Genomic DNA, 21,518 nt, shown 5'->3' with positions numbered 1-21,518 from the left:
CTCCTACTCTCCTGTGGAGGAACCTCAGCCTCTCCCGCCCAGTCTCCTCCCGCTGTGGGGGGCGAGTGATGGGTTCTCACTGGGCCCCAGCTCCACTCCCTCGCTCCCTGCAGTGGGGGGAGGAGGTGACGGGCGGAGGTGACGGGCTGAGACACTGACTCCTCAGAGAGCATAGGCTGGAGGCCAGAGGAGGATTTCAGAGATAATAGTAAGGTGCTTTCAGCCCCCGCTTTGCAGAGCCTCGCCTTGGTGGGCAGGATTCTGGAACTTACCCTCCCCTTTGATCGGAGCACCTCAGCTCATGTCTACCTCCCTTGTTTCAGCTTCCTCGTAAGATTTCTTTAGAAGAAAGCCTTTTTCTAAAAACCCACAAATCTAGCACAACCGCCTCGTTTTTCAGATAAGGAGGCCCAGAGAGTAAACCCTCTCGCCTTCCTTGTTCTCAGTTTTCAGTTTTGATTTTGGCGTTGGACATTTTCTTACATTGAATCATACTTTTTACCCAAGTTCCAAACTGGAACCAAAAGAATTACAGTGAAACAAATTTCCCTTGAGAGCTGAATTCAGGTCAGAGACATTGGCAGTGGCCGACAGGCAAACAAGCAGCCGGAAGCGAAGGAGGCACGAGTGGGAAGCTGCTTCTCTTCCCTCCACTTCCTCCCGTGCCGGCAGCCGGTGAACACAGGCCTGGAAGCCGACTGGCAAAGGAGCCGGGAGGCCCTGGTCTCCCGTGTCACACATTGTGTCCAGAGTTACATGCAGCCTTGGAAACACCTCTCTGCCAGGTGCCCCCTGGCCACTGACTAGCCCCTCCAGGGTCAGATCGTGTGAGGCAGGAAAGAGAAGAGAAAGAAAGGGGGACACGTGGGAGGGGTTTGTTCCCCCACCAACCTTCCCAGTCCGTTGCTGCCTGGTTGCCTGTCAGCTGGGGCTGCCAAAACCAAACACACATGCTAGGCAGCTTAAGCAACAGAAGAAACACGTTTCTCACCACTCTGGAGGCTGGAGTCCACGAGCAAGGTGCCGGCAGGTCTGGCTTCCCCTGGGCCTCTCTCCTTGGCTTGGAGATGCCCGCCTCTGCTGCGTCCTCACATGGCCTGTGTCTGTGCCTGCGCCTCTGGGGTCTCCTCTTCTCGTTTACGGACACCAGTCCCATTAGATTAGGGCCCCAGCCTTATGACCTCATTAAAGGGCCTGTCTGTACCTGCAGTCACATTGGGGGTTAGGGCTTCAAGATAAGAATTTGGGGGGACACGATTCTGTTGATAAATGTCCCTTCACCCCTGAAGTAAGGATGCTTATCCTCTCACCCAACTCGTCCTGTGTCACCCAAATCAAGCCTAGTGCAATTCTCGATAAGTCTTTCAACAGCGCAGACGTGGGCTGGGAACACAGGTGCTTCTGCTTCACTCTGAACTCCTCCAAACCCAGCTGAACGCCGGGAAAGGTGCCCTTGCCTAATACAATGCACGTGGGACTTCCCTGCCCTTTGGAGATTTAGGTTAACCTTGGCCCAAGCTCTAATTCTATGGCCTTCCTACAGTTTCCTTGCCTCAACATCTCCGGTTTCTCTCTGACTTTCTGCCAAGTTCCTTGGGCTTCTGGGTCCCAGACTGGATACAGGAGTCCCTCCCTTTACAATTTACACATGCGCGTGTCCAGACACAGGCAGCATTTTCACGTACCTCCCTGATGGTTTCAGGTGGGGGCAGAGATCACATCGTACAAAACAATCTTCTGCTGTCTCCTCCTGGCCCCTCTCAGCCCCTACTTTCCCAAAGTCCAGGCCCCCGACTGATCTGGCCTCTGAGAAGTGGGGCTCAGGACCTGTGTGTAGAGAGTGCTGTGGTGTGCCGCCCAGATCCCCTCTTGCAAGGCTGAGGCACTCCCCTCCCTCTCCCCTCCCCATCCCCTGACCCCTTCGCCCCTCCCTGCTCCATCTGCAAGGGATGTTGCCTGCTGAAGCTCTCACAGCTGAGTCTCTTCCCAGGCCCTGCCCTTGACTCAAGGGAGCTGTCTCACCTAACAGGGCACCCTAGACCCAGGGACTTCTCGAAAGAGGTGGAGTACAAAGGCACAGCCCCAAGTCTCAGTCTGGGACCACTCTGACAGGCTGTTCCAGCTCAGGCTCCCCAGGGAACTGGCTGCTGCCTTTGATGCAGCTTCTCCATCTGCCCAGTCAGGCTGCCCTTGCTCCTCACAGGTGTCAATCCTGAGAGCATTCCCTGATAAACTTCCTGCGCTCAGGCTTCCACCTCAGAGACTGTCTCCAGAAAACCTGACTCAAGGCCTCAGGTCTGGCTGCCACAGCGGGCAGCCCCAGCTTGGTGCTCTGCACTTTCCCCAGAGTCCTGGCTAGTCAGATCCTGTCCATTTGTTATCATTGTCCCCACTTTACTGACAGAGCCACTAAGGCTCTGAAAGGAGGAGGCATGCAGGTCCAACCTCACTCATTCCACGTGTGGCTGTGTGCAACTCCCGTTGGTCTGGTTAGTTAGTTAACTTGTCATGCGGCACTGTGGGTGCCTAACAGTAAAACTAAGAGACATGGTCTTGGATACGGGGGAAGGAAAATCTCCCTCTCACCCTTAATCTCATCCCTTTGTGCTTCTTTGCACATCTGCTAGGCAATAATCCCTTTTTCTTTTGAACATTTCCAGTCTCTCTCTCCCAGAAAGCTCAAATCTCCCCCTTCTGATTTAGTTTGGGTTCTTTTGGTGGCCAGGAACTGAAGCCCATGCTGCAGAGCTCACATAGGCTCAGATGATCTCAGAAAATCCAGTAAAACTCAAGTGCCTGCCCTTAGGAAGGGTGGTCTCATGTCCCTTTTGAGAGGCAGTGATCAAGGTGGCTAAAACAAGGACCTGGGAGCCAGCCTACTTAATTTAATATCATGGCTTTACTGCAGGTAACCACAACTTCTTTTGTCTTGGTTTCCTCTGTAAAATGAGGTCAACCATGGCACCTGTCTCTTAGGATTGCTTTGAGAAATAAATGGGGTAGTACTAATGTGAAGACTTACATTATGAAGCACCGTAGGTTGGTTATTGTCACCTGTTACTCATGGCTTCTCTACTTTTCTCCTTGTATCTGTTGTTCTCTTGTTCTTCTTTCCCAGTCACTTCCTGTGGGTCCTCATGACTTATGTGTATGCACATGACCAGATAATAGCCACTTCATTCCCCTCTACTTAATTTTCAGCTCCAGGATCCATTCCCAACCTGCCTTTTGGCTTGGGGCTCCTATGAGTAGGAAAGTGATTGTCTCTAGTCATCTTCTTGAGACTAATCATTCAAGCATCAGGTCATTGGCAGCTTAGTTTGGCCCTCCTTCAGTCAGGTGCCCCCATTAGTCCAATCATCTGAGTCTGGAAGCATGAAGAGAGCCGATCCCCTCTCCTCTCAGCAGGCACAGTGGGCAGGGGTAGACAGTATGTGAGGGGAGTGGCGGGAGGGCAGAAACCCCACGTACACTCATTGCCTCATCCTGTCAAACAGCTCAATCCTTCGACTTCCTCCATCACTATGGTTTCTCTCACCACACAATATGTTGAAAGAGTATCTTTTTTGATAGTTTTGCTTCCTCTTCACCTCCTTTACCCCATGCACCTGACTGCCGCCTCTACCCACTTACCTCGAAGCATTTCCTCGAAGCCCCTATTTGTCTCCTAGAAACAAAATCCACAGACATCTCAGTCCTTCTTCTCTTTGAACTCCCTGCATCATTGAGCCTCCCAATCACTCCTCCTCTATGAAATCTCTTATTCTCCATGCTGCTAACCATCCTTCTCATCCTCTTGCCTCACTCATCAGCTTGGCAAACTTCTGCTACTTTAACAGATACTCGGGTGTCAATCCTTCTGTCTTGTAAGATTGTAAGCTTCTAGAAGTCAGAGACTGTGTCCTACACAACTCCATATTCCACAAAGCCTTCCACATAGTAAGTGTGTAATTTACACCATGAGCGTTTTATTCAACCTTTGATTTTGTGCTGCAGTAACAACCTCCAAATCTTAGTTGCTTAAAACAACAAAGGTTTATTTCTTGCTCATGGTTCATGACTCTTGCAGGTCAGCTCTAGCTCTGCCCAGCTCTGTCCAGCTGCATTCTACAAGCCTCATCCTTTGTGGAATTGAGAGCAAATGAATAATGATCATTTAAAATTTAAATTTGTGGATAAAGAAAACAGCAAGAACCATGACAGAAATATGCAATGGCTCTTAAAACTTCTTCTTGGAACAAGCTCTGTCACTTCTACTCACAATCCATTGGCCAGATCTAGTCCACAGCCTAGCCTGATGCTGGCGGGTTACAGAACCAGGAAGACACCACAAGTATGATAGCCACGAAGCCCTTTTATACGAAGAGGGTTGTGGACAATTGAAGAAAGTGCTACAGTTTCCACAATGTGATTAAACAATGCCTTTTAAGGCACCACTGGCAGAGAGAGGCTTAAAGGTATTGCATAGCAGGTGTCATGGCATCCCTATTTCTACACAATCCATTTTAAGTTATGGCTCCAATCAGAATATAACTAACTCTTCACATGAAAATGAGCATAAAGCACTTCCTCCTTTTGGTGCTGTGACTGTTTTTCCATATCCACAGAGAAACAACAGCCATCAGAATGTGCAGGTGGTAGAGACAGGAAGCTACAAACCCACAATACTAGGGCCAGATTTTTCAGAGCTTGATGAAGGAAACTGAAGCATTTAGTGGGAAACGATTGACACTTAGCGTTTAATGGGTATGTTTTCTGCAAAGGTAGGTGCAAAGGCTGAAACTTACCAAGAATCTGTGGAGAGAGGCAGCAGACGACACTGGACAAGAACACAGGAAACTCTTAAGTTGACCTAGATCAGACCAGAGCTATGCCTTTCACTAGACAGGTTAAGAGTTATTGCCGTTTCCCTAATGAAAGGGAACCAGAGATGATCCTTGAGGGCTTTTGTTGTTAAGCACAAAGAATAAAATCTGTCCGGTTCGCACCGTAAAGCACTGGGTTAGTCTCAACAAGTACTTGGAATTGGTTTCATAGACTCACTGAAGAATTGTTATGTAACTGGACCGAGTGGGACCTACCTTCTCGTGAGATTCCTGGTACCTAGAGTGGGCAAAACAAGGTCAACAGCCGCTCAATCCAGAACTGAGTCTAACTGAGGTTTGTGTGTTGGGGGGGGTATGATCAGTGTTGTAGGCACTCAGTAAGTATATGCTCAGTGGAGGAGATTCATCCTTCCTGGAACAGACTGGGCCTGATGCCAATTCCTGGGAAGGATGAAGAGACCCCTAGTGGGACCGCAAATAGTTAATGAATTCCATCACTCTGTCAGAGCCGTGAACTACTTGTTACAAGGCGCGATTTAAGAACCCAGAGGCTAAGGCCCTTCTTGTTAGCACTGGCTGATTCTGAACTATCTATGATACAAAACTCAGCTCCTAAACTAGCCATAACAATAAATCCCACTATACCAAAACCCATTGTGACATTCTTTGCAATTTCAGTGAAGATTTTCAGAGGCATGGGGGAGTTCACATTGCAAAGCACATAGATTCTTTCTTGTAAATTTTTTTCACAAGAAAGAAATCTCTTTTAGATAAGTCTCTTCTGAAATCCCCTCCTGATTCTGTGGGAAATGGGATGGGTTGGAGGGTCGGAGACCTGCCTCTATCTTCATCCTTCCCCCACAACAGTCAGTACCTCCTCCTTCCAAGAAGCTCTCTCCTGCCCTGCCACTCTCTCTCTCCTGAGTGGCTGGGAGGCTCCCTTCCACTCCACAAAGGAATTCTCACAGCATCTTTCCCTTAAGTCTAACTTCCTCCTTCCAGAAACCTTCACATAATAGCTACCAGGAAGATATTTTATCCATTTTGTTATGAACTGTACAAATATGTTTTTTGTGTGAGGTTGGATATAGTTATACATCCACTTATTAACTTTGTGAAATCTGTTTCACTTACCTGATTGTCATCTTATACATGAGCCTGAGGAAACATGACCATTTGGCCTAGTCGATACATTTGGCTTGGACCCTGAGCCTGCCTGGGCTCCATTCCTGGGGCTGCCACTTTCTACCTGGGTCAAACAGACAAATTACCTAAACTCTTTCTGTTTTAGATTCCAGATTTATGAAATGGGGAAATAATAGGATGGGGAGTGGTATGTCATTTAACTCTCACAACACGTACAGTGCTTAGCATTGTTTCCGGCACACGGTTATGTGTTCCCAAAATGTTAGCAATTATTTTTACCTTAGCAATATTCATATCAGTAAAGAGAATATATTCCAATCACATATTCTGTTAAAAACTTATGTAGTGGTTTTAAACATGTCTGCAAATTTTTATCACTCCATCAGGAGAGGCTGTCGAATTCCCCTCTTGCAGAATAGGGGCTGGTTTGGGGCCCCCTGCTTCTAACCAAATGAACTGGGCAGAAGCAATAACACAGGACTTAGGAGGCTACGCTAGCAAAGGCGATGCAGCTTCCACCTGGCTCTTCCTCATGTGTCGTGGCACACTTGCTCTCGGAACCCAGACGCGATGCTGTGAGGATGCCCAGAGCACACGGAGAAGCCATGTGCAAGTGTTCCAGCCAACAATGCCAGGTGAGGTCCCAGCTGACAGCTAGCATCAATCAGCCACTGGACATTCATTATGACTCCTCAGGCACCATCTGACTACAGCCAAGACCTCAAGCAACAAGCACCTCACCGAGCTTGGGTAGGGACACACGGGTGATGTGCACACAGCACTGGTGAACCTTGAGTTGCCACTTATGTTCTCTGTTCTTATTTCCTAGCTTTTTTCATGGGTGAATATCATAGTTGCAGGGCAACGTATGAGTCACATGTCATCATCTAAGTGGCCTCATTTTTAGACATGTTGACAAATATACCACTTTTTTGTCCCCTAGGATGCAAGGATGTGACACTGGAATATGCCACCCCCATCTTCTCTGCCATCCTTGATACAATTATCAGGTTTTCAGGTCGTTTCTTTGGTCTTAGGGGATTTGTAAATCTTGGCCATGGGAATTACATGGGACAGACATTGGGATGGGCTGGTGAGGGTTTCTCGTGCCCCTCAAAGCTCATCCTATGCGGCTTCCTGTTCAGGTCCTGGAAAAAAGCATTATCTTCTTGCCTCAGGAGTTTTGCCTCATATAATCTTTATAGTGAAAAAGAGAAAGGCAAAAATCTATTCCAGGGGAGATAATAGCCTGCTGTGAAATATAAGAACAACATGAACACATCAATTGGATTGTTTCTGGTTACCACATCTGTTTGATTTAATTCAGTCCAATGAAAAGGAGAGTGTAACGTGCTAGGGGTTGGGGGGCACCCAAGTTATACAGAGAGAGTGCTTCAGGAGACCATCTCTTCGTTGTCTACCCTGAGTAGGTAGAACTGATGAAGATGAGCACCATAAGCCCTAGCAAAAGTCTCCTTCATAAACATGGATTAGCTAGAACAAGCTGATCACTAGCCCTCGTCCATAGAATCTCAGAACATTAATCAAAGAAGAGCTCTATTGTTCCTTTAAGATCATTAGGCACAGTGAGTAGTGTGACTTGACCAAGTCACATGGATAACCGGGAACAGAGCTGAGATCACAGTATAGGCTTTCTGATTCCAACTTTATGGCTCTGGGTTCTAAATAAAGCCCAATTAAATTGCTGACCTTAGCCTGGTCATTCCTCATGCCTTAATTTTGGAGGTCAGTGATATCTTGACTTAGCCTCTCAGAAGGAAACTGGGTTTTTGCTTTGAGGTCAGTGGAGTAAACTTGACCTGTTGGCATTTTCCCAGGAGGATAGGAAAAATTAGCCACCCCTCTTCTATGGTCAGGGTGACCTTTATAAAACAACATTGTATAGTGCCATAGAATCTGATGGCCATCATAACACTCATTACACTTTAATAATTTTTTGGTATCTGTCTTTGGCACTAGACTGTATATTCTGTGAGAGCAGGAACATGGCAGCCATAGTTACCATTGTATCCTAGAATAGTGCTGGCATGTGCCAAGTGCACAATAAATATATAGAGGAATGGCTGTTGCTCGTTTGGTTTAAAATGTTTCAAATGGCTTTCCACATTCTGCTGGCCTAGAAGACCTGCTGGCACCTCACTTTTACCAGGAGCTGACTCCTGCTTACTTTCTGGGCTTATTGTCTACCTTTCTCCTTCCTGGACATCACATTCAAAGACTTACTGAGTCTCTCCCAGTTTCCAGAAAGCCATGCTATTCTCTACCCCTTCAACCCCCCGTCCTGCCCTGGCCTTTGTACTTTTTTCCCTCTCTCTTGAGTGTCCTTTATCCCTCTTGGTACTGCCTGAATTCCCACCCTTCCATAAGTCACTTACCTGATTCCCCAATATTTAAGCCTCCCAGCATCCAAAGCTCTTTGTAATTCACACCTGATTTGTGGCTCTTGTCAATGTATTGGAACTATTGTTCACAAGTCTTTCTCATTCACTGGAACAAGAGCCTTTAAAGGGAGGGGCCTTTATCTTAAAGATAAAATGCTCCATAAATGTTTATTGAATGAACAAATAAATGAACAATTTACCTCCCTTGGAGATCTTGGCGTTATTTGGAGAAATGGATGTCTACCCGAATTGCTTTTTGGAAGTCACCATTGTCTATTTTTTAGGCTTATAAAGTCTCCAGAACTCTAGGTTCAGATCAGAAATCTACTGTGAGCCAGTATCCTTCTGAGCTGGGCTCCCCAAGAAAAAGTGTCTCAGGATAGTTAACTCCAAGATTTCTAGGCAGTTTATCTTTGTGCCTTGAAACGACCTTAATATATGAGTCAATACCTTATGCCATCAATAGACAACATTTTGCATTTTTTGCAAAGCACCTTCATATGTATGTTCATGTGAACTTCATGACAACCCTGTGGGGTAATATCAGTTCTCCTAGGGACAGATGAGAAAATTCAGGTTGAGAGAAGTTAAGGCACTTGCCCGAGGTCACACAGATGAGATGGGACTAGAACCCACTTCAGCTCCTTTTCCACAATACTATGACCTTATGAATGAGCTGCCTAGAACCACACACCAGAACTTTCCTGAGGCTGGGAGTGCACAGAGTACACATGCAAGTGCACACTTAGGGTGTCTGACCCAGGTGTGTGAGCTGACAGTTCTCCCATGATGCTGTCAAGCCCTCTTCTACCGGAGCAGCAGCAGCAGTGCTGGGCCTACGGTCTGGCCCTTGCATACTGGATCAGCAACCCTCCTGAGCAGGTGACCCTGTCTCACATCCAAAGAGTTGCATTTGAAAAGCACTTTGAGCTTATGGAAAGATTAGGGTTATTCATATAACCTAATATAAAACATGGTTTCCATGTCAGTTATCAGATTCTTCGTATGCTTTCCTTCCTTTCTTCTTTCCTTTATCTACCATTTAATTAGAATTGAGCACAGAAAGTCGAATAAGAAAAACTGGGCCCCTCCTCAAGGAGCTCTTGTTGACAATTCGGTTCAATCACTGCCTTTGCTATCAGAGCAGCATGTTATGACCTCCCAGCATTTCATCACTTAGAGTGATCTCCAAAGCTGAGTGCACACAGCCCTGGCACAATGCAAGATAATCCACTAGGGTGAGAGAGGAAAAAATAAAAACTTCTATTTCTGTTCGGTTCATCTCGATCTTTCCTAATTTTTATTTTGGGTGTTTTATAACACAGAGAACGTATTAATGCAGGAGTGTACGTAGTACACACACACGTATATTTGTGTGTAGTATGTCTTCAACTTTATTTTTATCATACTGATAGGGATTTCTGATAATAAAGTTTGGAAACCACTGCTTTAGAACAAGAAAAAGCTATTCTTTGAGGCAGGAACCACATCTCTTTTTTTATTTTGTCTTCTGCTAGAAAGCTATGGTATTCTCTATGGCCTGATCTCTTGGCTGACCTGGCTGCCTTGGTAAGCACAGAAACACAGTGCACAGACTTTCTCCTCCTCCTAGGAAGCCACACCTGCTCCACGATCACCTTGGACATTTGGGAAGAGCTAGAAAGCCAAGGGAAAGATGGGGGTCGGGGGAGTCTCTCTTCAGCTTTGCCGACCCTTGCTCAGACAGATGGCTTGTCCAGAGAGAGCCAGGGTATTACTCCACTCCAGTTCTTGCATGCTTTCTTTTCCAGCTCCTGTGAATTCTTGCTTCCCACTCTTTGCCAAATAAACCAGAATAGTGAGACTCAACCTGAAATCACAGGCGTCTGAACTTCCATGCTTGTTTTGAAATTTGCAGGAACCTACCAATTCTAGATAATCCTTATTTGATTGGAAAAGGGGGACAGAGCCTGTAACAGGTCTCAGAAGATTTCCTAAGGATATCTTCCCTGACCATGAAAGCTGCTTAAGATTAACTTGGCAGGGAGAGCTATGTTCTAGGGGGATTCAGTCATAGTCCAGGGACCAAAGCCTCGGGCGGGAGACCAGTCATCCTGGCCATGTTCCTGACAAGCAGTGTTCCACAGTGGCCCAGGTTGCTAAAAAGACAGGAAACCCCAAAGAGGCCCTGCCCCTGGCAACTAAGCATTCAGATAAACCTACTCCCTGCACCAGTGTTTGACAAATTCTGCCCCCTCTTTCAGTAAGATGTGACTAATATTTCAGCCTGAAAAGTATTTTTCATACACTTCAATACTGCACCTAGTTTTTTTTGTTTTTTTTTTGTTTTTTGTTTTTGGTCTAGGTACAAAAAAATCTAGGTTACAGTATTTACACATAAACTTCCAATTAAGAAGTAAATAACAATCCCTAACAGCAGTGAAAAATACTCCTGGATCATTGGTTCTTCCCTCTCCTCTTTTAAAAGCATGCCTCAGGGTATTCTCTCTCTTCATCTTCATGCTACTCTTCTGAGGACAGCTCACCCTAGGCTAGTTAAGAACACCTTCTTCCCACCCTCCGTGTTGTCAAATCTTTTGGGAACTTCCTGACACTTGCTTGGTTCAGAGTCTTACTTCTCTCAAGAGCACCTGTGTTTAAATCACAGAAGAGAAAGAAATGGTTCAATGTGAACAGCAGGACCCCCTGAAGTGACCGGTTCTTTCTTTAAGGTAAGCAAGGGCTGTGTCATTTCCATCCATGGATAAAGGAACTGATGGAGGCTCTGCCGCTATTGTTAACACTAATAAGACCGGCATAACATTTACTCTACGCCCGACATACTTCTTTTTGAGGGGAGGAGGTAATTAGAGTTCTTTCTTTCTTTTTTTAATAGAAGTACTGGGGATTGAATCCAGGGCCTCGTGCACACTAAGCATGCATTCTACCACTGAGCTATAACCTCCCCTGATACTCTTCTAAGTGCTTCACATAGATTAATCTATTTAATCTATTAATCTATTTAATCCTCAAGCAACTTCATGATCCTATTATCCCCATTTTCAGATAATGAAACTAAGGCACAAAGGAAGTAATTTGCCTGAGGTCATACAATCACTGAATGACTGGACTCACACCCTAGGAGTCTGGCCCCAGGACCTTCTCAATGACTTGTCTTAAATCAGGGAGCCAGTCAGTGGCAAGAACAAGGACACCAAATTTCAGTCTCTTAAGTCTCTACATTCCCCAATTTGACTGATTTTGTTGTTTACACTTTTCCGTCTTCTTGAGCTACTTACTTGAAGAGCTGGTTCTAACTTCACTGAAGGTTAAAAGTTCTGTTAGAAGCTCTGGGTACCACAGCCAATGCACTTCATGGAGAAATCATTCTCCAGACTAGCTTATTGACACAGCATTTTGCTGGTCCATTTCTGCACATGGCATTATGCCAGTGGAATTCACCTACGAAACACCCAGGCAGCAGATTCAGAAACTCTGGTCTGGACGGGGAGCATCAGAAAAGGTCTCAGTGCTGCCCTGGACAGCTAAACAACTACCTTTAAAGGTTTCCTGGGGAGACAGCCACTCTCCCCACAGCTCCTCCTTATGTCTGACAACACCTTTCCCTGGGAGCAAGCTCCCTCTTCTCATCGAAACCTTTCAACCTGCAGCCTAACAAGGCACGTTCCCTGAGTACCTGTGATATGCGAGGCACTAAGAGCTTATCTGCTCCTTTTTTTTTTTTTTAATATGGTGAACAACTCAAATGGCTTTTTTTTTTTAATGCTGGGGAAAATGTTCACTTTTCAATGGTGAAAATACTGTTAACACAGTTAGAGAGGAAACAAAGTAAAAAGTAAATCACACATACACACAAATATATATATAAATTGACCAGAACTCACAGGACATGTAAGCAATGTTTCCTTAAGTAGAACTACTGTTTTTTGTACTTCAAATAGACTAACATATTATCTCATTCAATCCCTAATTAAGCCCATGAGGGAAATGCTGTCATTGTCCCTCTTTGTCAGATGAGGAAGCTAAGCACACGTAGGTTAAGTAACTTTCCCAAATCAAACAGCTGGTTATAGGCACAGTGTAGATTTGGACGAGAGGACCCCTCTCCTAGGCCCAGTTTGTAAACGTTATAACAGACCGCCTCCCTGTTGAGCCTCCATTTCCTGTGCACAGGACCCTGTGCTGGAGAGAAGGGCTATCTGAGGGCATCTGGATCATAGGATTGGATGCCTGTTATGGCATTGCTTCTGCCTTTTTTTTTTTTTTTTTTTCAAGTGATAATTAGCTCTAAAAAGTCCTCGAGGCCAGTGTTCCTTGACTGCAGGAGGTGACTAATTGTGGTTGGGGATACCCTGAAGGGCACGTAGATAATCACAGGCCAGAATGGATGATGAAAGTCCACTGTGGTCTCACAGCAGAGGTCCTTGTTGCCAGATGGCCTTGTTCTGGGTGCTGACTCCCTGGGGTCCTGCTTTCCTGTGCTTTCATGATCCTTGCTGCCCACCTGGTACCTCCGACATCTCTGCAACTTCCTGTTTTCTAGTGCCATATGAAGGATAAAGAGATGGTGCCAATGGCCTGGACCCGACCTGCACTCACCTGTGTATTCTAGGAAGCAGGCCTCGCTCTCTAGCAATCTACCAAGAATGCTTTGGGACTTCAAACTTTCCCAAACTCTGATCGTCAGAGTAGAAACATTATTGCTCTACTGACAGAGCACTCATTTGTGTGAAAGAAATAGGGAACCATGTTGCCGGCAGTAGCTGTACGTGTGCCGAATGGCATTTCCTCGTGACTATTAAAGTGAATTTACACAAAGAGAGTTAGATACGTACCTCACGACTGGGATAGAACTCGCTCAGCAATGTAATATGAAGAATTACGGTGGGACCAGATCTTTTATAAATTTTGCTTTTAAAAAAATGCTGCAACTGGAATATAGCCAACATTTTACAATAACTTCTAAGTGGAGAATGATCTATAAAAAATCTTGAATTGCTACTCACTAGGTCGTGGAACTAACAGAGGATTGTAAATCAACTGGACAAAAAGAAAATGCTGCACTTGATGTCGTCCCCCTCCAACTGCCGGTTCTCCACCCCACCGCCAGAATAATCCTTCTCAACCACAAAGCTGATCCCCTCAGCTGCTCTTTAAAGCCCTACAAAGCCCCCCCTGCCGCCACGCCGCTACGCAGCCTTGATAAGACCAGCCTGGACGCCCACTTTGCTCTGTGCCCCACTTCTCCACACACTCCCCTCGCGCTCTGCCCTTGCTTCCTCTAACCTCCAGGCGTCACACAAGCCCTTCTCTCTGCCCCTGACAAGCTCTCCTCTACCGTCCCCCAGGCCGCACACTTCTCCTTTGCCTAATTCCAATTCACCTTTCCCTGATCATCCTCACTGAAGCCCCGTCCCCATTAAACTGGGCCAGGGGCCTGCAACGTGCTGCCCTATCCAGCCCTTACCACTCTCTGTCGTACTTACATGTCTAAGTGGCCTGCTCCTTGGGCAGCTCTGTGAGGGCAGAAAAGGGGTCTGTCTTACTCACGATTGCATCCCAGTCGCTGCGTGTGGGGTGCAGCATAGACTGAAACTCAACACATATTTACTGAGTGAATAAATGTATCAGTGTATCTCCGAGATCTATGGAACTGCTTCCGTCAGAACTCAGAAGAGGATCACACCAAAACTAACGATAACCTGAAGGAGGCTACCGCAGAGCGCTGTTAAAGCAGACACACACATACTCACACTTCCCCTTGGCCAGCTTCCTCATCTTGACTCAAGGGAGGCAGCTGCACTGTCACTGGGAAGCCTTCCACCAAAGTGGGCCAGCAGTCTTCTCGCAGACTCTGAACCACAGTACTTAAGGAATTCCCCTAGGCCTTACCTGGGAGTTCTCAAACCATGATTGTCCCGGTCAGTCTTACGACCAAAAGTGTCAAATGTGTTCCAAATGAGACTGAAGCTAATGTATTCACTTCCTGAACTATGGACTGAGAAGCACTCCTTTGGCATGGGTTTTGTTTTGGATTTTGATTGAGGAATCAGTTTCCTGTTGATTACTGCATGCAAAACATGCCCACATTTTACACAGACATATGTTCCATAACTCATTCTGTTAAGGCAGTGGTTTTCAAATCTCACTTTAAGTGTCTCCCACCCACACCCCCTACTCCCACCCCCAGAGACATCTGGCAGTATCTGGTGTCATTTTTGATTGTCACAATTTGGAAGGGATGCTACTGGCATCTGGTGGGTAGAGGCAAGGGAGGCTGCCAAACATCCTACAGTGCACGGGACAGCCCCCACAACAAAGATGAGCTCACCCCAAAGCCCAAAATGTCAACAGCGCTGAGGCTGAGGAGCTCCGCGTTGAGGTGACACTCCGAGACATCCTGGCCCACAGGAACTAAGCCCTGTTTGTCTGTGAGGTGCTTTCCATGAGGTATGGAAACAAAGCAGAAAAGAACACATTAAAAAGCAGTAAGAAGGCTGTGGTTCTTCCCTTCCCTGTGATGTAGAAATTAAGATGCACAGCCTATTTCTAAAGTAGAATAATTTCATTTGGCAAGGTTTCCTAGGTAGATCCCAGTCCCGGATCAATGAATTGCCAATGGAAATCTCATAATACAAGGCATTCGGTGTGGCATTGAACAGACTCTTGAGTGTGAAACATTTTGGTGGCTTCAAAACCATATTTGTTTTTCACATTGAAAATGTTCAGGTCATTTTCTTTTCCTAAGATTATAACCATTTGGATAAAAATATCCATCGGATATGCAGGTGAAATGTAAATTGCTGCTCTTCTACACAGACAAGCCAGTGTATTTATACTTAATCCATAAAGGCATGATGTTACAAAACACATTTGTATATTGTGAAGCCATCTGGCATCAAACTTTCCAATTTATAGACAACTTTGTATTTACATAACAAATTATTAAGTCAACCATTTTTCTGGTTTATAAAAGATCACTGAGGTACACACACAGTGTGTATAAAAGCAGATAGGCTGATAATACATATTTACAGTAGATACAAATTAATCTTTCATATTTGAAGATAATGCTTTTTATATATTTTTTCTGTATCAGACTCCCCACTGTTAGCAGGATTCCCAAGCTTGAGTTGTTTATTGCTTTTCGGCTTACTGATCCCATGTTCACTTCTGGATTGTTTACACATATGAATCACTAATGTTCTTATCTCTTTGGCTAATGCAAATGTGATAGAGTGAATGAAAGAAAAAGATAAACTAATTCAATATTACAGTTCTGGCTGGTTGATATAACTTGTTCATAGTCCCCAAACGAGTCAAGTAATGCACAACTCATTTTACACTACACACAACATTGAAAAGTCTTGAGTCTTGCATTACACCACTTGGGCATAAATGGGCAAAATAAACAAGATATCAGATTTTCGGTAAGGTCTAGAATCTTTGCTTTCTTTTCAGAAAGAGCAATGTCACACGCACCCTAGATTTTAAAATCTCAATGCAAAACCACTTGTGACTTACAAGGGAACATTGCAAAGTGCATGGAAAATTACCAAAGTTAACTACAATGTGTTATCATGGTCTGAAATGAAAAAAGAATTACCTCATGGGATAAATCAGCTAAGAATCTTCATAAAACTCATAGAAAGCAGAATAATCACCCTCCACTCCTACCCAAATTCTGCAGTGTTATGTTCAAAAAAGAAGGTTGTGTTCACTTAAAAAACAGATACAGCAAATAACTCAAAGTCAGGGTTCAAATAAAAGACTAAAAGTGGCCCATGATATCACAAGGAATGAATATTCTTCTCAGAGAATTTACATGCACAGTGGTGCTGAAAAGTACAAACCAAAAACGTTTCCTTAAATAAATAAAAACCCTGATTGCTTTTAATGCTACAAACAAGACAAATTAAACAAGAGCTGCTCAGTTAGTGCTCATTCATTTGAGATAATCTTTAAAAACTACTTAAAGGTGTAGTTTATTCTCCTTGTGCTTCCTAAGACTATTAAAGGGCAAAAAATAAAATCAGATTTCCTTTTCCAAAAGGGACTATTACTTTCTTTAAAGGAGCAAAATTTTCCTTTCTGTTTCCATCTTCAGATTTGTTGGGGAAAAAAATAAGTTTATTTTAGGAAATAAAAAATGTGCTAATGTTGAAGGGCTAGCCTTCCTTTTAAAAAATGAATTGGCTTTAATACAAAGAGAAAGAAATGGCTCTATGGGCAAAATTCAAGTGTGAGTGACCAAGTTTTTAATTGTAAAGTAGGTGCAACATTTAAAAAAATGTTACAGCACTGCATGACCTGTAATGCTAACAATATTTACATTAACTGCTTACATGAAACCATATAACTACAAAAGAGAGGGGAAAACACCCATGTGGACTGAAACAACACCCTGCACCCACATCGAGCCATAAACAGCCAGTGACATCATGGGCACAAACATACTTTACATGATCTACTGATGTAAAGTATTCATGGGTGGGGAAGCACAAACTTTAAAATATCAGAAAAAAGGCTTGGATGACACAAATTCAGTCTGAAGACAAAAAAGCAAACGCTAAAAAAAATTCTACACACTGACACACACACACACCCATGTATATGCAGACACACCCAGTACACAAACACACGCATATGCTGGGAATCTGTCAATAAAAACCACCCTGTAGACAAAACAGTAGAAAAGCAGATTGCTGGGAAAAAAAAAAAAAAGGACAACACTAATGGTTTAAACATACCAACCACATCAACTTACAACAAAAATACGTCAACTAAAGTACACAAAAGAATACTTGGGGTGACTGTGTGAAGAAACAGGCAGGCAGTCCCACCATTAAATGAAAGACAAACTCAACCTACCCCCAGGAGGAAGGGTTCCTGCCTCCAGGCCATGAAGCCCAGTGTAGCCGGTTGCGTTCCATCAGTCTTGGGGGTAGGAGTGAGGGTGGGAGTGAAAAGGACAGAGAGACACAGGAGACCTGGGGGAAGAACTAAGAACCGTTGATATCAAAAGTGAGCCCAGATGGAGTGCTCTGTGCTGTGGCCCCAAGAAACCAAATGAAGGAATGACCTTGGTCTCCTTTTTCCTGAGTTACTGGAACTCTGCTACATCACGGGAGTGAGGAGTTTGGGGTTGCGGACAAGAGAAAAGAAGAGGGAGGTGGTGGGCATTAGAGGGTTCAGAGCCTGCCACTGGAGGGCCTTAAGCATTAAGCTGCTGAGTAAGCCCCAGGCGAGGGGAAGAGGCCGTGCTCTCCGAGGGGTCAAGGGTTTGGAGGCCGGGTTGATGGTTCTAAGAATAAAGGGATAACAGATCCCTTCCTTTGACAATCCATCAATTGAAGTCAGGCTGTTGGCCTGAAACTTGGCTCAACTGCCTGGGAGCTAGGGTTATACCACCACCACAAAAACTGTGGAAAAAAGACGGAAAATTATATTGTGCTACGTTTCTTATTAATAACCTTGTACTTTACAATGGCTCACAGTTTAAGGTTTGTATACTTGCAATGTAGTATTTTCTCTCTACATTTGTTTCACATTTTTTTCCTTACTTAATATAACATAAATAATTTGGTTAATAGATTTAACCTGCACATTTCAGCCACATTAATATATATAAGAATCTGTTAATGGTATAAATAATTATTTAAATAAAATAAATCTGATATGTTACATAATACTGATAAAAAATTACCATTGCTAATAATTTCGTAAGCCACCTTAACTTCTGGTCTAAGTAATACTGATGAGTGGATATAAAACTTTCTTTGATGATTGGTATTTACTTTTGCTACTACAGAAAAAATTAATTATAATCAACCTTACCTCTGATAATGGTTTCAAAGTGGAGCTTTTGCCTCCATGTATGGAAACAAAGTTTTATCTTGTCAGGGATGGTCTGCAAAAAAGAAAACTCAACTCTGAGCTTCAACGGTGGTCCAGCATAAGCTACCTAGTTCAACAGGTGGCTATCAAATGTTAACTACAGAAATGACTGAGTAAAATAGCCCATCTAAGTTTTTTTTATATAAAACCTATTCTACTTTAAAACTTAGGTAAAAAAAATACGCAACAAATGGTTGCAGTTTCTGAATTCTTAATTTAGACCTGTGAGCCCTCATCCCTTTAGAAATCTGCAAGGTTTCGATTTCCTAGACACCCGAAATCAAGTCCAGCACTTCCAGGCAAGGTTCATTCCAAACAGACAATATAAATGGACACTCAGTGGTGTGCAGTGTATGTCATAATTCAGGTAATAACATTATCATGCCTTTTCTCTGCTGTTAAGTACAAAAACAGCATCTTTTACATTATCATAGAAAAGCATTTAGGTTGTATTTTTATTTATCACTTTACACTGGTAGTCTCTGGTAGGTGTACTCCATAGAAACCAAAGAATTTTGTACACTATTTCTTTGTACAATAAAAGATAAAGTGTGCATTAGGTACGCTTGTACATGACAATATTGTACATTATTTACATTTCTGATATCACCATGAAATTCTGTATTTTCTATATACAACACTGAAAATTCTTCAGAAACATTTGGACTATTTCTTATAATCACAATTTTAGTATTATAGAAAAAGAGTTTCTCAGTAATCTCTTGACCACTTATCACTCTCATCATTCAGGATTCCGATTGGTTTTCCAGCATTCACTATCCTTCCTGATCAAAAAAATATTGTATCACGGTATCATCTTTTAGCACCCTGTGGTGGTATCTATCTGCCACAGTATAAATATTGACATAACAGTGGCTATATCAATACTTATATACAGATACATCTGTGCATATTCCTTTAAGAAACACTGCGTGTTGGTGGAGTAGTCCCTGTTATCTGGAGATCTTCCTCCTCTTGGGTTTGGGAGGTCTCATTTGTCTGTCTCCCTGTGGGATTTGGTGAACCTGGAAATAAAGAGGTAGGGGTGAAAAAACAACAACAGAGATTGAAATCATAAACACCATATGATTTGTGATGAAGAAACAGGGTAGGGAACAGACTCTGGCTTTCATTTTCAATCCCTGCTATCCTATCCTGAGGCATTTAAAATATTTATCCAGACCCCAGGTCTCAGTGTGCCCACAATCACCACAGAGGATGAGGACTCTTGGAAACTGATAAGCAGAGCAACTCTGTGGACTTCCCATCCAGTGGACTACAGAGGAGGAACTGGAAAAACTGTGAGACATGGGAGGTGCAGTTGCTACCCCTGCCGTACATTTAAGAAGACCTTTCTCACCGGAGATCCCGGGGTCATTAATTTCACTAGCATCTGGAAAAGTGGCTAAATCTATACTAAACATACCTTCTTTACTTCATCACCTTACATATTTTTTAACTGCTAAGAAGGGTCAAAGATTATAAACACACACACACAGCTCAGCCCAAGAAGGTTTGTTTATGAGAAGGATCAGGATGAAAAACAGAATAGCACCACCACCTGTTGGCAAATCTGAGCTTGTGTAGTCTGGGAAGAGTAATTCATACAGCTCGTCTTCGTATACCAGCACGGAAACTAGCAGCATTTAGGTCTGTGTATCAGACTGAACAGATGTGGAACAGTAGCAGAACTCGATTCCCAGGTATCAGACAGCAGGTATGGTTTTGAGAGGCAGAGGACACGTGGTGATCAGGTGCCCCACGTTGTATCATGACTGTTGTGGTACCGATAGGAGGGGGCAAGGTCAGGACCCAGGAAAGGCAGGATGGGCCCAGGGCACCAGGGCAGGGGTGTAGCAAATGCTTAACAACCAGCTCTCTGTGGAGGGACACAAGCCCATTGTAGCACATGCCAATTTCTGTGGTATAAGTATTTCCACCACGGCCAGTTTCAAGCTACAGAACTCCAAGTTAGGAAGAGATGTGCACAATCAGCTCTCGAGATCCACTGCAAGTTGGCTCAATTGTATGTTTTAAAGATAATGTTTAGGTAACAGCAAAGTCCATTTGCTATTCAGGGTCAAATACAGAAACCTTTAAAAAATGTATTTTAAAAATAACACCTATGAGTTTTTCAAACTGCCTCATCCTCCTAGCCCCTCCATATACATTCCTTAAAACCACTAGTCTCTGATAAAGAGCCAACTGAAACCTTTTTAAAATTGAGGAAAGAAGCCTTTATTCAGGTCCGCAAATTAGCAACCTGTGGACTAAATGTGGCCTGGAAAGGTATTCCATTTAGCCATATTTTAAAAAATAGTTGTCAACACTAAAATAATGAGAAATTTTACTTCTAGACTTTCAGCATCTTACGAAAAATGGGAAGATCTTTCAACACTGGCACGAATGCCCACACAGCTCAGGTCTGCTGGAGCAGGAAGCTCCTCCTGGAGACAGCACACCCCCAGGATGCCATGGTCCCCATCACTCCTGACTGCCTGCTGGCCACAAAGACCGAGTGTCCTGAAGCAGAAACTAGAGAGATGCTTGCCCAACCCATTTCTCTTCCTGAGCAGGCACCATGCAGAAGACAACGACTAGTCCCCTTGAGTTAAGGAGGCCACATGATTGGGTCGGGCCAGGGGAGAGTCAGCAGAAGTGATGAGCTTCCCGGTCTGGCCCATAAAGCCTATTCCGGCAGTCCTCTGTGTACACACTCTTCTCTCACCTGCTGAGCTGGATGCAAAGGATATACTGGAGCACTCTGAGGCCCTAGGGAATGGTGGTCACTAGATAGAGAAGGAACCTGGCCCTTGGATGGCTGTGTGGGGCAAGCCTTTCTCCAACCAGAACCAGACCCAAGTGAGAAAAAGGCTGAGTCGGTGCGCAGCCTACCTTGACCAGTGCATCTGAGCTGGCATTTCTCAATCCACTCAAATTGCTATTTCCTTACACCTGACTCATTTTACTTATTGATATCGTTTGCCTGGCCCTAGAAGTTGCTTGAGTTTATAATCCCTGCTCCAGACTTTTCCTATAATTCTATCAGGAGATTTAATCTCTCTGGGCCTCAATTCGCTCATCTTTGAAATGATGGTTTGGATCACAAAAATCTCTGAAACCCATACCAGTCCCAACATTCTATGAATCCAGAACTTACCTCTGTCATTCAATAGCCACTGGATGGCTTGTTAGGATTCAACCTTGTTAACACAGTGTTAAGTAAAAGGAAAAGAAATTACCTTTC

The 21,518-nt window shown here is 44.1% G+C and overlaps 1 protein-coding gene across 8 annotated transcripts in view; it reads right to left on the bottom strand.

Annotated features, from left to right (window-relative positions):
• Positions 1-18,689: 18,689 nt before the first annotated feature.
• The window catches only part of MBD5 (methyl-CpG binding domain protein 5), a 330,231-nt gene continuing 327,402 nt past the window's right edge, over positions 18,690-21,518 (bottom strand). For all 8 annotated transcript variants that reach the window (XM_074363612.1, XM_074363613.1, XM_074363611.1 and 5 more), the window contains one exon: positions 18,690-19,296. In XM_074363612.1, the coding sequence (XP_074219713.1) occupies positions 19,225-19,296 (72 nt within the window). In that variant the 3' untranslated portion in view covers positions 18,690-19,224. The remainder of the gene's footprint in view (positions 19,297-21,518) is intronic.

The sequence above is a fragment of the Camelus bactrianus genome, chromosome 5 (assembly GCF_048773025.1).
Source record: "Camelus bactrianus isolate YW-2024 breed Bactrian camel chromosome 5, ASM4877302v1, whole genome shotgun sequence".
NCBI lineage: Eukaryota > Metazoa > Chordata > Mammalia > Artiodactyla > Camelidae > Camelus > Camelus bactrianus.
This window is presented reverse-complemented; position numbering and strand designations above follow the sequence as displayed.